This window comes from Carassius auratus, chromosome 27 (genome assembly GCF_003368295.1).
Source record: "Carassius auratus strain Wakin chromosome 27, ASM336829v1, whole genome shotgun sequence".
Taxonomy (NCBI): domain Eukaryota; kingdom Metazoa; phylum Chordata; class Actinopteri; order Cypriniformes; family Cyprinidae; genus Carassius; species Carassius auratus.
The window spans coordinates 3093389-3108012 of NC_039269.1; the positions used below are offsets into that span (position 1 = coordinate 3093389).

The 14624-nt window shown below is 35.5% G+C and overlaps 1 protein-coding gene across 7 annotated transcripts; it reads left to right on the forward strand.

Annotated features, from left to right (window-relative positions):
• Positions 1-10998, forward strand: LOC113045097 (cAMP-responsive element modulator-like). Of its 7 annotated transcripts, none has more exons than XM_026205261.1 (8): positions 1-90; positions 1375-1438; positions 2537-2638; positions 3363-3448; positions 4237-4385; positions 4617-4805; positions 8937-9093; positions 9177-10998. In XM_026205261.1, exons 2-8 carry the CDS (start codon positions 1385-1387, stop codon positions 9319-9321), a joined length of 882 nt encoding a protein of 293 aa, XP_026061046.1. In that variant the 5' UTR covers positions 1-90; positions 1375-1384; the 3' UTR covers positions 9322-10998. The 7 variants fall into 7 exon arrangements, with proteins under 7 accessions (XP_026061046.1, XP_026061051.1, XP_026061050.1 ...); XM_026205262.1 differs by having other exon boundaries at positions 38-90; positions 1330-1438; XM_026205260.1 differs by lacking the exon at positions 1-90 and adding an exon at positions 97-159.
• The last annotated feature ends 3626 nt before the right edge of the window (positions 10999-14624 follow it).

Here is a 14624-nt window from a genome sequence, read left to right on the forward strand (position 1 = left end):
ATCATCAGAGCTGACGTGGGCTCTACGTGTGCATCGAGTCGGGCTTCCTCTGCACCCGTAACGAGTGACGAGACTCTACGTAAAAGTCGGGTAAGTTATTGCTGTCATGTCGTTCTGCCGCCAGAGAGGATCTGGAGATGAGCGAAGGAAGACGAACATGTAGCTGCTTTTAAATTAATTTCTCATTATAAAATGTGCAGCGAGGCGAAGCTGTCTAAAACGCGGTTCATGTTGCAAACAGCGCTAAACTACTGTTGACAAGAGAAGAAACCTGCGAATAATGAATAAGCGTACCGATTTCATGTTCTTAGTGTTTAAACGAATACTCTTAAAATATAACCTGAGTCACAAAGCAAAAAGGTCAAGTTAAATGTAGAGCTGGCGATATTAAAAATTCATTGAGTTTGTGGAGAATGACGCAGCTTGGTCAAGGACTAAGTTATGTAAATAAATACAGTAGACAGCTTTCTTTATGAACATAAAACTTTGTTGCAAGTTGCTTTACTGCTGTTCTGTATTTATTTGTAGAGCTATGAATGTTGCAATCATGTATGTAATATCCTCTTGCCACCGTTTGCTGTTACATAAGCGCGAGCTGTTCAAAGTTTGCGCGCGTTTGTTCTGTCAATCCAGCGAGGGAACAGAAGTTAAGCGAAAACCCTTAACTCAACTTAACACTAGATGGAATAATCTCAGCATACTTAAGCAATGGAGTAAAATACGTTTCCTCATAAAGTGTCTGAGTCTGCTTATCCCGAACAACTGAGAACTCTGTGCACTGGCCAAGAATATTTTAGACAGAATGAGGAAGTGCACGCGGCCGTTGAGCTACAGCTTGCTCAGTTTCGTGCGCGCGCAATTTTTGATCATGAACCAACATAATTATAATATATAGACTATTATTTTTTTTGTCACTTTTGTCTGATGCATTTAAAAATAGTTAAGTTTAGAATATAATTTTATACTATATTAAGTTTTCTTACCTACTAAAACCCAATTAGTAAATGTCATTAAAATTGTAATCCGCTATTTAACCAAAAATTTGTCATGCATTGTTAATTTTTCTTAAGATTAGGAAAAGCTTATATTTCATATCATAACATGAGCTGAGGGTAAACGTCCATTTTTCACTGTCAGCAGATAAAAACCCCCACTGTGCACAATAAGCAACTGCTTCTCAAGTTTCACAAATGCATGAACATTTCAACACAAACACTCACAAATGCAAGACAGTTTTTTTGGATCACATATTGAACTACTAGATTGGTAAACATTGGGTTAAAATTTTGGATGCAGTAGGCCGTTTAAAATCTTGTGACGTGTTATTAGTCTACAGAGAGCTGACTGTGCATTTCCTCTCTGCTATGCTGCTAGGCCGATCGCCATGGAAACTGCAACCATAGAGGAAGCCAGTTCAACTGAGAAAGTAACAAGTGAGGTACAGTAAGACTCTGACTCACTCACACACAGGTACAAGCCTCACACAGATATGACACCAGTTGCACAAATCACACACCAAAACACAAAATGCACTGATGTTTGAATAAACTCAGGAAAAGGTTTCAAAATCTTATTTACAGAAACTATAAGAAATTCCAGTCCTTAGTAAAAAAAAAGTGTGGAGGTACCAAGGTGATGCTTGGTTTCAGTTATTGCCATGAGATGGTTTGATTATTGTATTCATATACCATATGATTTATGTGGATCTTCAGGATACTTAACATGGTAATGTGTGGTAATTACCATAACAGGGCAATAACATAGTATTACAATAAAAAAACATAGTATTATTATGATACTCTGTCCAAAAACATGGTAATACCATGGAAGTTGATTTGTGGTTTCAAACTGCAATATTACAAATTAAATGTTAAAGGAGTTTGAATCAAACTGCAAAATGTGATTCCAAACGATGTTGTTAAACAATAAGTGTTGTTTTGGTATTGTTTTTATACCATTTAAGTATTAATTTATAATTTGAATTAGTTTTAATAATAATTTTAATTTAATAGCAATTCCATTTTTTTTTTTTTTAGAATTTTTGTCATTTTTATATGCTTTTGCTATTTTGTCCCTCCTTTGATTTAATATTAGGCTTTAATTTATTTTTATTGCAGTTTTTGTCATTTTAGGACTTCTGCTTAAATGTATCTTATTTAATTTGCCAACAGTGTTACATTAGAATCATTCAAATATACGAATATTGTTCTTTTTTTTAATCATTTTTAGTTTTAGTGAAAACTTGTTGTTGTTTTACTGTCATACTGTCATATATATATATATATATATATATATATATATATATATATATATATATATATATAGTTTATTATTTATATATTTTTTAAATTACTATAGTATCTCAAGGTAAACTTGTTGTCAAGTTAGAATGTTTCCTTGGCAATGAACTGAAATAAAATTATTTTATTTTATTTCAGTTAATATTTATTATTGTGAAAATTCATTTTTAATAGATTAAGTTCACAGTAAGAACACTGGGCTAAAGAGTGTCTGTGTCTGTCTCTGTCTCTCTCAGGTGAATGAGTGTGTGTCTGATGGACAGACACTGCAGGTGCATGGAGTCATTCAGACCACACAGCCCTCTGTTATCCAGTCACCTCAGATACAAACTGTGCAGGTACACACATGCAGGGTTTTTAAAAAATATATACATTTAATAAAGTTTTACCATTTATAAAGTCCACTCTTATAAAACTGAAATGTGCGCTGATCTGTGAACCATTGAAGCACAAATCCTGTTATTCATTTACCTGTTCCTTCACCTGGAGAGACTGACCAATCACAGCCGTTAGAGTTATAGCCAATCACAGGGCACGTTTACTCTTCCCGGCATCAACGGAGTGAAGGAAAATCAGAATGTCACAGAAACAAAAGAGTGAGAGTAGCTGTATGGCACAGTAATGAGATTTGAGTAATGTGAGAGTCAATGCATCTGATCTGCTCGTTCACACACAAACACACACAGCCCACATCAGACAAAACAAATCTGCTCAGAAGGAGATAATAGACTCATGATCATTGGCACAATAGTCATCTAAAGAGAATAACTTACCTAAAATCTGTTTTTTATGTATACAGTGCTTTTTAAAGTGACAGTACACCCATACATTCAAGGTACATCAATATCTAAGCACCCTCGTAACTTTTAAACTTATACTATTTTGGTGATCAATACCACACAAAATATGTATTTTAAAAGAATGTCATGTATAGAATATCCTGCACTGTGAGAACTTTGCAGAAAAAGCTAGTATTAACTGATCTTTTTCCCCTCCACAAATGCTTTTAAAATCTTTTAAAGGCTCAGTTGGCATTAAAACATATGGTTTGGATGTTTTCAGGTAGCCGTTGATACTCGTGGATCGGGTACAACATCATCAGATCCTCAGAAGAGGAGAGAGATTCTGTCCAGACGACCATCTTACAGGTGAGATCAATTTTTAGGCAACATTGTTAGCATTATTTATGAACTATTATAGTATTTATTAGTGTTTTGAATGACCGTTTATTTAGTTTTCAGGTGTCATTTTAATTTTTGTAGTAATTTTAGTATAATTTTAGTAGCCTTTAGAAACAACATTTCTAAAAATTATTTTGCAAAGTTAATATTTGTCGTGTGATATTTAGATTTAATTTCATATTACTGTATTTTCCGAACTGTAAGTCGCTCTCTTTTTCATAGTTTGGCTGGTCCTGCGACTTATAGTCAGGTGCGACTTATCAAAATTAATTTGACATGAACCAAGAGAAATGAACCAAGAGAAAGCATTACCGTCTAGAGCCAGGAGAGGGCGCTCTGTGCTGCTCATTGCTCCTGTAGTCTACACTGAGCAGCATAGAGCATCCTCTCGTAATGTTTATGTTATGTAGACAGTAATGTTTTCTCTTGGTTCTTGGTTCTAAATGAATGCGACTTATAGTCCAGTACGACATATGTTTTTTTCCTTGTCATGATGTAGTTTTGGACTGATGCGACTTATACTTAGGTGTGACTTATAGTCCGAAAAATACGGTAGCTTTGTTTTACTTACTAAAAACTGTACGTTTTAATAGTTTTAATTAACATGACCTCATAACCTGAGATCATTTAACACAATACCCAGATACCCACAGCACGCATTATATTCTTTGTCATAATTTCCAGAAATTTTGTGACAGATTCAGATGTTTTAAGTCAGATAAGGTTAATGTTTTTATTTACATGTGTATTCTCAGGAAAATTCTTAATGAGTTGTCATCAGATGTGCCTGCTGTGCCTAAGATCGAGGAAGAGGAGAGAGTGGAGGAAGAAGCCCCGGTCACCTCCAGTGTTGCTCCAGTGACGGCACCATCGTCAATCTACCAGACCAGCTCAGGGCAATACAGTACGTCTGAGCTCATTACCCACAAACTGTTATTTCTTTGTGCAGCATGAAGTATGAGCTCAAGTAATTACCCTTAAAATGAGGGGTTTTGTTGTTCACTGGCCCATTCGTACGAAAGAGCAATGCATTACATAGATAGTGCACAAATGTTTCCCAACCCTTTATCATGTGTTATAACAGGTGTTCGTGCAGATTTAAGACTAACGGTCTTAATGTTTTGTGTCTGTGCAGTTGCAATCACTCAGGGTGGAGCGATACAGCTGGCCGGCCCTGGAGGAGAGGCGCTGCAGGGGGTCCAGGCTCTGACTCTTCCCAGCTCCACCACACCGCAGCCTGGGGCCACTATCCTGCAGTACGGTGCCCAGCCTGGAGACCCCGGCCAACAGCTACTGCTCGCCGCTGGACAGGTGCTCGTTCAGGGTAAGACACGCTTTTAGTAGAAAATCCTTCTTTTGTTTCTGAAAGCAGGCAGGAGGAGGTTAAAAGTATTTATTGATATATTTTTTGCATTTCTAAATGTTGTAATTTGACAGACGTAGAAACACAGAAACGAATGTGTGTACGAGCTGTGTTTGCTGACACTGAGCTCTGATCATGGAAGCACACTGAACCCACATTGCATTGTGGTTGTTATTAGATAAAAATGAACTTGCCTGACGTGTTTTATCATGTGCTGAAGTTCCAGACTTTGCTGGAACTGAGACAAAAAATGGTTAAATTGGTTGTGATGTGACGTTGACAAACTACAGTAGAAAATCTTCTTGATTTGCAAAGATAAGGATTCAGCATGTCCACTGACTCACTATTGATTGGAAAACCAACCTTGAATGGGAGCTTTTAATAAATACCCTAGATAACTATAATAATAAACATACCACAATACCCTGGCATATTTAATATGAAGACTGTGCACTGAACAATGCAAAATCATTGTCTTGATATTTTGGTCCTGTTATCCAGTAGAATATCTAAACATAATTTATATATTATAATTAGTATTTTTGTATAAATGTAGATTTTATTTTATCTTTTTTACATGTGTCTCATTCTATGGGCAAACAGTTTTTTTTTCTTGTTTTATAAGCATAAATTATCTAAAATAAAAATGCAAAATTTTGTGAGGTAAGAAATAGTTTTTATATAAATATAAATATAGTACTTTCTAGTACCTAATTTGTATAATATTTAACAACAATCTGTAATATTTGTAATGAGTTATGTTTTCATATTTATTTTAATTATATTTATTGTTTTAAATTTATATTTTAAATTCATAAACTAATAACATGTAATAATATAATGTATAATATTTTATGCATGTTTACGTTATTTTACTGAAAAACATACTTGTGAAAACTTTTTTGTTGTTGTTGCAGTAAATAGATAATTCTCTTTCCCAGGATGTATGGTCTAATGTTTGTGTGTGTGTTTGTGAAGTAAAGTAACTAAAAATGAATTTTTAAAACTGTGATATTAATAAAGGGATGGAATAGTCAAGGTACTGCAGCACTGAACAGAACAGATGATTTCAGACCTGTTGAAACAGATATGGTTTAGAGATAAATTTGGTTTACCTATGTAAACAGTGTGATAGGACGTCTTGCGTATGAGTGTGTGTGTGTGTGTGTGTGTGTGTGTGTGTGTGTGTGTGTGTGTGTGTTTGCGTAACATTTCAGATACCTGTGTTAGTGTTATGAGGTGAAATGGGCACAGTATCCTTTTGTTTGTGCTGAAATACTTTTGCGTCATCATGATCTAAAAATACATCACACTCAACAACTTCTCTTTTCTCTTCTCTTCTCTTCTCTTCTCTTCTCTTCTCTTCTCTTCTCTTCTCTTCTCTTCTCTTCTCTTCTCTTCTCTTCTCTCAGTCAGTTTTAATTTTCCTCTAGCCATGAATTTTAGATGGATATTTAATTACAAGAAAGTGTCCTTTTCCACACACACACACACACACACACACACACGGGTGTGGGGAGGTCATTCTTCAGAGACAGTGTGTTATTTCCCTGTGAGACTGCTGTGATGTCATAGTGATGTCAATGCCCTTAATAGTAATCTGACTGAGAGAGAGTGTGTGAGTGTGTGTGAGAGAGAGAGAGAGGGAGGGAGGGAGGGTTAAAGGCAAAACACTAAGCGTCACAACTTAAAAACTAAGATAGTCAGAAAGAGTGTATTAGGGAGAAAGTCAATTAGTGATCCAGCTAAACGGAAGAAAGTGGAAATACAGAGGAAACTGAAGATAGCGCTCAAAACACAATCCCAACTGGATTACTTCAGCATAGAGATGGCAGTGACTGGGGAAGAGACGGAGACAGGTGAGAGAAGGGAGAGTGTATGTTTGTGTTTTATAAGGGAAAAGCCAGTGTGATGCTAATGTATTACATTCTAATGCATTCCTGAATCTTTTTTCACTTGGTAAATAAACAACAGATAAAAAAAGGAGGATTTCTTTCCATCAAAAAAAAAAAAAAGTAAATATGGGACATTTAATTTGGTTGAATTTTAGTTTAAATTTTAAATAATTCTGTGGTGTATTTTTTTCCATATATTGTATGCAATCTCTCAGTTAATATACATATAATATAAGTGTACATATAATATAATATTACATTCATATAATAATAATGTAACTACAATATTAAGTATAATTATAAATGTAGTTATTATTACAAACATTATAAAATAACAGCAGTATTTATAAAATGCTAGTTATTTTTTAAATAGAAGATAGGCTGCAGAAAATGTCAACAACCTCAAAAGATTTAATTTAGTTAATATAATAATAGACTATAATAAAATAATATAATAGCAAACATGACTATTAATATGTGTTTATGGCAGTATTTTATTCCTGCAATGCTGATAAAAAGCAGAAAGAAGTTTTATCATGTGCAAAAGTTTGTAAACATTCTGAGGAAGTCAGTCCATGGAGAGTGGAAGAATGTCACATGTTTTTGTGTTTCTTTTGGTTCTTTCCTTTTATGTGGTTGAAACTTTCTTCTTGGTCATAAACACACTCATTGACATTTTGTGTTTTGTGAAATCAGGATGCAAAATCTGCCCGTCTTTTCACACACATGAATCATTGAGAGAGAGAGAGAGAGAGAGAGAGAGAGAGAGAGAGAGACAAAAGTGGCTAGAAATTGAGGGGGAGGGAGGGAGGGGCTTTCTGTTTGACGTCAGTCTGTTTCCTGGAAGCCGGCCGAAGCCGAGACGGAGGGAGAGGGAGAGGCGGAGAGAGAGCTGGAGTTGGGTGGGGGTTCGGGCAACGACGCACATAGTGACGTCAGCATTTTGTCACATTGTATGATAACAAACGCACGCACACACATACACACACACACATGCATACACATTAAGTCAAAGCATATCCAGTTTGTTGAAGGACATTTACCACTGGGAACATTGTCTGATTGCAGCTTTAAAACTGTTTGTACTGCACCAGTACTTCACTTTGCTTTTTCAGTGTTGCATTAGGTGTTTTTAATGTTATTTGTGTGGGTGGATGTGAAGTATTTTATATAACTGCTTGTTGTTATTGTTTTGTGTTTATTGCATAAACTAATGAGTCCAATTAGATCTGCTTTTTTAAGCTTGGTAACAGTAGAAGTCACAGCTGATTGGTTAGATTCAGTGTTATGTGTCTTTTTATTGGTCAGATTAAATATATCAATATATATAATCAATAATAATGATAAATCATACACTTATTTATTTTTAGTTTGTTGTCTTAGATCAAGAATATATCACCACTGATATATATTTTTTTCTTTTATGAGTTTTAAGATACAAATTAATCCTCTTGCAGATTAAGTAATACTAGAATTGCAAAAATAATAATAGTTTTTATTATTATTATATTCAGTTTTCTCAAGATAACAGCTCTGTTTGCTTCCATATGTTTGGAAGTAATAATAAAATAATGATTTTTATTATTGTTGTTATTTATTCAATTATATGGATTTAAAATTAACATGGAATTATGCACCAGAACGAGCATTGCAAAAATCAAGATAATTTGTATATCCTATCTTAAAAACACCCTGGACTACAATACCAGTCATAAATTGCATGTGTATATATGTAGCGATAGCCAATAATACATTGTATGGGTCAAAATAAGTTTTTTTTCTTTTATGCCAAAAATCTTTAGATTATTAAGTAAAGATATTTTGTACATTTCCTACCATAAATATATAAAAACGTAATTTTTGATTAGTAATATCCATTGCTAAGAACTTCATTTGGACAGCTTCAAAGACCGAGACTATTTTTGGCTATTGCTACAAATATACCCCAGCGACTTAGAAGACAGATTAAATGCACCTTTGACCATCATTTATTGGTAAAATTTTACAACAAGGTTGTTATTTTTTACAGCAGTTATTACATGTTATGTAGTGTTTATCTATTTATCATTTATATACTGTTGTACATTTTAATTTCTAATGCTTTAATGTTACTATGTAGACATGAACATATAATTAATTAAAATGTTACCCAATTATCTGTCAAATAATGCATTTTGGTGTATATTTCTGCATGTAGCTGCCACAGGAGACATGCCAGCATATCAGATCCGCTCCCCGTCATCAGGTTTACCACCAGGCATCATTATGGCAGCATCACCAGGGGCCATGCACAGCCCGCAGCAGAACACAGAGGAGGCCACACGCAAGAGAGAAGTCCGCCTCATGAAGAACAGGTACACACACACACCTGAGTCATGTGCTTCAACTAATGCACTAATGTGCATGTTCGCATCTGACCTTTTCCTACGTGTTGTAGGGAGGCAGCGCGCGAGTGTCGCAGAAAGAAGAAAGAATATGTGAAGTGCTTGGAGAATCGTGTCGCTGTGCTGGAAAACCAAAACAAGACTCTCATAGAGGAGCTCAAAGCTCTTAAAGACATCTACTGCCACAAACCAGAATAGCCCTCACAAACACTGCGCAAGGACTGTGTGATTCACTACCTGTCTCTTCTCTTCTTCTGTTGCATCGCCTGGATTTTTGCATTTTTCTGTTTGGCCAAATTTTTCATAAGAAGTTGCTAATGTTGCTTTGAGGATGCGCCTCACAGACGCACACACACACACACACACACATACATTTTAAGATGGGCATGTACTATTGGTGTTCTCTTTGTTTTGAAAAAAACTGGAACTCTTAATTGATTTGTGTGTAAAAATATGTATTTTCCTTTGTTAGGTTAAAATCATAGCAAGCAAAGGAAATGGCTTAAGTAGTCATGTTAACTGGCTACACACTGCACACATAAACAGCATTTTTGGTGTTAAGGTAATTTTTGGAATGCACAGAATTTATCAGGTAATATAAAGAAAATGCACTGTAAACCCATTTGAAGCAACATAAAATGATGGATTAATATCAGCGACAATCTATACAGCAAACATGTACAACGCTACAAATTACATTATGCATTTAAATTGGGTCTTTTTCTTCATGTAAATTAGATTTCATTCAAGTTTGTACATTTCAATCTGAATTTTGAAATTTGTTTTTAACAAAGAAAATACTTAATGCAGGGCCCCGGAAGTCATAAGGTTAGTTAATGCTATGTGTATACTTAATTGCTAAAACGCAACCCTTTCCACTGAATTTTTGTTTTGTTTTATGTAAGTGAAATTATGCATTAGATTGAACTGTTTGAAGTTTATTAGTAGTCATTTGAGCTCATTGGCTGAATTTAACAGTGACCTAAAATGTCACCAAGAAATGTTACAGTGTTGGTGATTACTTATTGTTGGTTTAAGTGTTTAAACGGATAGTTCACCCAAAAATGTACAGTTTGTGTGCTGTATGCGTTTTTTTCTCCTGTTGTACACAAAAGGTGACATTGACATATGTCTCATTGTTTTTTTTTGACCATACAATGTAAGTGAGAGGGATCCAGTTTTGGACCTCACTGTATTACATTGTGAAGACAAAGCCAGTTCTTTAAATTACGAAAGAAAGTCATACAGGTTTGGAATTACATGTGGGTGAGTAAATAATGAGAATGTTAATTTTATGGGTGAACTGTCCCTTTAAGACTACTCCTAACTCTCTTTATTATTATTATACATTTTATTCAATTTGTACTATAAGTACACCTATGTCAATTGATTCATGTCTTGGTAAAAATTAAGTCATTTTGTTAAAATACATTTTACCAGATCAATATGCAGAGACAGACTATAAATTAACTATTTGTAAGTTGATTGCTCTGTTTGTTTGAGCATCCCAACATTGGCTCAACCAATGCAGTCGTTTTGAGGCAGATCTATCTGTTTGTTAATGAAAGATGGATGGCGTGTTTTGGAAACCTGTGTGAACATGTTTAATATTTTTTTTCAAATCCATTTGGTGAAGCTAGAGGCAAGAAAATTACTCTTGAGCTTTAATGCTTTGTTTGTTTGTGCTCCAGTTCATATCGTGAGGAACAGTACATGACTTTTGCATGGACAAAGGAAAAAGGTGTAACATTATGAATTGTGAACATGATACACTAGGTGGCTGTCACACTCACAAATGTTGCTTGTGATGAAATATTGTATATTATCTTAAATCGCAGTAACTTGTATTTCAGTGTTTATGACAGTAGAAGAGAACTGTAGAAGAAAAGAGGCTTTTGTGATACAAATGCAGATTCTCTAAATCAGACAAGTGGCATTAACTGTATTGAATTCCTCATATTTCAGCTGTTAGGATGCCGTGTTTGTGTGTATCTTCTGTTTTCTCAGACTATGCTAGTCATCGTAACTTTATCTTAACTTACAGCCAATCACATTTCTATTTCTGTGATGTTCTATTGTATGTCTGGTAGAAAATTAATTTGGTTTAATATTTAAATAGCTTGTTTTCAGTTCATCTCTAAATTAGATTACGTATATGCCCTTCCATTCTTTGACACTGTACAGAATGCTGACATCTATTTTTAAATAAAATATTTTTGTAAATGTATATGATCTTGCTTCATGGTCAGACCTGTATTTTAAGAAAGCACAATTAATTGTATGTGTGTACCAAAAAAAAAAAAAAATCCAGCTAAACCTGACAAAACGTAACCTTTATGGGGATCGTCATTTGTAAATATATATATATATATATATATATATATATATATATATATATATATATATATATATATATATATATAATAAGTTATTTTAAATGCAGACAGTGCTCTTTTATGGTGTGGGTTAGGGTTATGTGGTGGTTATGTGGTGTTTAGAAGTACAGTAGTTGTATAAAAACAACTGAAGCATCTGACTGTCCCCCAAATAGATATCTATGTTTTTCCAGCTTTAAAAAAATAGTTTTATTAAACTATTTCAAGCCAGATACCTTCAAGAATTTGTTGCATCACAGAATTTGGTGATGCACAATTTCTCAAGTATCACCATACGATGCTTTGAATGATCTCCAAGCCTAGTTAGGTTGGTCTGTTAGATGGGTTTTAACCACTTTTTTTCAACAGTCAAGCTGGGACATCAGCTTTCTAACCAGCTAAACCGCCCAGCTGCGAGACCAGTTTGAACCACATAAGACCAGGAAAGATTCAACCCACTTCAAGATGGTTTCAGCAAGGTATACTTTAAAATAGTACAAGTTAAAAATCTTTCAGCGTTACTTTGGTTTATTCCCCTCTTTCTCTCTCTTTACTGAACTAACGTTACCATAACTAATTCCTTAACAGGTACAGATATTTTCAGCTCATTTTTAGCTTTATCGGAGAGTTGAAAACTGCGTATTATAATATACTGGGTGCATTCGAGCTGTTTTGACGTTTGTAATCAGAAAGAATATTTGAATGCTCTAACAAGAGTGTGTCAAGCTGTTTGTGCGTTTAAACGTGCTGCTTCATGCGTTTGGAAACAAACAGGCAGACATGGAAAACTCCACAGTGTGTGAGCGCGCCCTCTACTGCACACTACAGCTGGGTTTACCACACTATCATTTGAGGACGTTTAACCATACACTACTCCGTTTATCAGCAAGAGCTTTAAATTGTTATTTTTTACTTTACTAGTGCATATTTTTAAACGCCTAGTGTGTAATCCAAATCGCAGTAGTTAAAATTCCTTGTAGTTCTTCGTTTCTACATTTAAAATCGCAATTGTTTTCTTTTAATCATAAACTATGTAAAACGCAATTTTCATTCAAACTCCATTGCAACGTTCAAGAGTCAAGAGAAAGTTTAAGTAAAAGAGTTCAAACAAACCGTTTGAACACGTTTCTTAAACACAAAGCGCGGGAAAGTTTAGAGAAAACGAAAGTAAGCAGCTGTGCATGTCTCTCTGTAAAATGGCAGAGTATTTCATGGTCTCTGAAAGAATTGGACTGTCCAGTCTGTCTGGATCTACTGAAGGCACCAGTGACCCTCACCTGTGGACACAGTTATTGTTACAGGATGATCAGAAGAGAGTCTACAGCTGCCCTCAGTGCAGACAGTCCTTCACTCCAAGACCTGTTTTGTGTGAAAACAATATGCTGTCTGAAGTGCCTGGAGAAATTAAAAGAAAAAAAGCTACAAGCTGCTCGTCCTGCTCAGTGTTACACTGAACCTTGAGATGTGGAGTGTGACGTCTGTACTGGGAGAAAATATAAAGCCATGAAGTCCTGTCTGGTTTGTCTGGAATCTTACTGTTTGAATCATTTTCAATATCATGAAGAATTTCACCCAGGAAAGTGACACAAAGTAATGGACGCCACTACATGACTACAAAATTGCACTGTTTATTTTAAAAGCACTGTATATGTTATCTGGGTTGAACACAAAAACCACGACACTATCAGCTGCAGCAGAGAGGACTGAGAAACAGCTAGGAGCTATCTGCTCTGCTTTCAAACCATTCTTTGGATATTCTCTTAAACAGGGATGTGTTATGAGTTGTATATTGACTGAATACTCTAAATCCTATAGAAACAGTTGAAGGAAATCTAGAGGAAATACAGAGAATCCAGGAGTGACAGAAGGAGCTTGAGGAGCTGAGAGAGTCTGTAGAGTCTTACAAGGTGAGTTTTGAGCTGAAGAACATCTGCTGTCTGCTGAAGAAGAGCTGTTTGAGACTCAGTTAGGACTCTCCTCCAGTCAGTCAGTGAGGAGGAGCCAGTGTAAGAATAAGTGATGAGGATGTTGAAGATCTTGATGAAGATGTTTATTGCAGCATAGTGGTGACAAAGCACATGGTTTCAATGGCGTTGGATTGGAATAAACCCACAACATCCAAGCTCAAACTTTTTATACAGTTACAGTCTACTACCCCTAATGTAATGAGGTTGTGTTTGTTCGTTACAGCTGTGGTCTGTTTGTTAAAGAAGTTCAGACTACCTAATGTCTGAGATGGTTCTTGGTGTCCCACAGCTGCTTCCCCCATTCAACAGTTGGTCACCATTTGCTTAGGATGTGATCACTCCAAATGATCTTGAAACAACATACAGTAACTGTTGACTTTCATAATCTCATTTTGGGAAATGAGCAAGATCATATATCTGTTGTGGAGTAAAATCTGGGTCGGGGCAGACTATAGTGTCTTGCAGTGGTGCTTGCAGGATTTCAATCTGATTATTTATTTATTTATTTATTTATTTATGTTTTGCACCACAACTGGACTGATTCTGATGCTTCTCTCTCTGTGTGTCCTAACAGCGCTCTGCACAGACAGCAGTGGAGGACACTGAGAGGATCTTTACTGAGCTGATCCGCTCCATTGAGAGAAGACGCTCTGAGGTGACACAGCTGATCAGAGATCAGGAAAAGACTGCAGTGAGTCGAGCTGAAGAACAACTGAAGCGACTGGAGCAAGAGATTGAAGACCTGAGGAGGAGAGACGCTGAGGGTGGAGCAGCTTTCACACAAAGACAATCAATTTCCTCCAGGTAACAGAGATCTGACAAAAAGAACAGTGTCAGGTGTGGGAAGAGCATGCTGTACAGATTGTGTTTCTATCACATGTTTCTGTTTCTTTAGCTGGTCTTTCTATTGTGTCTTTGGGTCTGGGTAGAGTTTCTAGTCTCTCTCGTTCCTCCTGGATCTACACTCACCCAGCATCACGTCTCTTTTGATGATGCTGGTAAATCCCTCATCTGAAAGAGAAACTGGAGCATTTCTGCAGAGAAGAGATGAAAAAGATATCTAGTAAAGGAATAATATTAACCGTTTTTTATGAGTGAAATAAGTAATCCATATATTTTACGTAATCATGTACTGTATGCATATCAATAATATAATATT

Bases quoted from the DNA above. Each gene is read 5' to 3' on its own strand.
- LOC113045097 (XM_026205260.1), top strand. From the start codon at position 107: ATGTCGTTCTGCCGCCAGAGAGGATCTGGAGATGAGCGAAGGAAGACG. The intron at 4,386-4,616 runs GTACGTCTGAGC...GTGTCTGTGCAG, and splicing joins GACCAGCTCAGGGCAATACA to TTGCAATCACTCAGGGTGGA. The intron at 4,806-8,936 runs GTAAGACACGCT...TTCTGCATGTAG, and splicing joins TGGACAGGTGCTCGTTCAGG to CTGCCACAGGAGACATGCCA.